The sequence below is a fragment of the Plasmopara halstedii genome (genome assembly GCF_900000015.1).
Source record: "Plasmopara halstedii genome assembly, contig: Scaffold_816, whole genome shotgun sequence".
In the NCBI taxonomy this organism is placed as follows: Eukaryota; Oomycota; class Peronosporomycetes; order Peronosporales; family Peronosporaceae; genus Plasmopara; species Plasmopara halstedii.
Genome location: NW_020187732.1, coordinates 2,399,765 through 2,401,105, shown reverse-complemented (window position 1 = coordinate 2,401,105; position 1,341 = coordinate 2,399,765). Strand labels below are relative to the sequence as shown.

Sequence of the window (1,341 nt, the reverse complement as noted above, 5' to 3'; positions counted from 1 at the left end):
TGCAAAGAATGTGCGTCACTCTGCATGACATCGACGACATCTTTTGATATCGCTTTTGTCAACATGAATTCTGTACTAGACACATCACAACTGCCACAAAAAAATCGAACGTTATCAAACAGCACTTTCTTGCGGTCTTCTATTACTTGAATTAACGATGGACAGGATAAAGTTGAAGCTATCGCTTTGTAACAGCGAAAATGTTGGTAGTCAGTAGCCAAAAAGGAAAATTTAACTGACCAGCAATCTCTTTGCAAGACTCGATGACAACAACCTATTTAACTTGCAGCATGGTATTTATGCGACATACTATTCATGCTCACGGAAATAACTGCGATAAAAATTGATACCGGCATCATCTAATTCAAATTGCTTGTTCTCTTCAGCACCAAACGCGTTCGGATCGAGTCTTTTGAGCAATTCGATCAGCGGAATTCGATTGTTAGTCCACGCTTCCAGCAGCTTATCCTTTACAACAGTGGCTGCTGATAGACTGGGATCCAACTTGTTGTTTGTTGTTAATGCTATTGAGGTCGAGCTTGCGAGGTTTTCTATCTCATTTGTCGCCACTTTGACCTCGTTAGAGATTGACCAGATGTAATCGCTCAAAGTCTCCAATTTGTAAATCACGAGATATTTTTCGTCATCATTGTGAAATTTTAACTTGTCGAAAACTGTCTCTACAGAATACTTTTTCGCTTTCCAAAAGTCGAGTCGTTCACGGTGCAGTGTCGACGCAAATGAGTTAGAATAAAGTAGCCTCATAGCTGCTATAGTCTTAGTCACTTCCACTTCTCCGTAAGTCTGTTCAAACTTATCAATCGTCGCGGTTGGAGAAGATTTAACAGCATGCATATGAAACATCTCCAATTTACCTTTTAGAAATTCGGTAAAAGCCTCGTCGCCAAAACGCAGTCTGTCCCACACTGAATCCAATGGTAATTTATCCCACATTTCAAACAAATGCTCTCTCAGGGAGCTCAATCGTGTGTCATGCTCTATTTCCAAAGGTAAAAAACCGTCTCCACCATAACGTTTCGCCAGAAATCCAATAAATTTGCCCCAAACAAAAGCGTCGACCAAGCTCTTATCTGTAAGTTTATGAGAGGCGCGCAACATCAAGAATTGAAAGAAATCATCATACTTTCCGTTACGTATGACTGTGGTAAGACTGTCGTCAAATTTCAGAAGATCGAAAACTTGTTCGAGAGAAATTTTGTTTATCATAAAAGTGGCCAATTGTTCATTTATCAACACCCTAATTATTTCTTGATCATGATCTTTCGCCATCGACAAGTCATATAGCTTTTTGAGCGAGAAACTGTCTTTGTATATCTTTGG

The 1,341-nt window shown here is 39.6% G+C and overlaps 1 protein-coding gene across 1 annotated transcript; it reads right to left on the bottom strand.

Annotated features, from left to right (window-relative positions):
* Nucleotides 1-309: 309 nt before the first annotated feature.
* On the bottom strand, nucleotides 310-1,119 carry PHALS_14435 (uncharacterized protein; the record flags this gene model as incomplete). Its single annotated transcript, XM_024730251.1, has 1 exon — nucleotides 310-1,119. One exon carries the CDS (start codon nucleotides 1,117-1,119, stop codon nucleotides 310-312), a length of 810 nt encoding a protein of 269 aa, XP_024580546.1.
* Nucleotides 1,120-1,341: the final 222 nt, after the last annotated feature.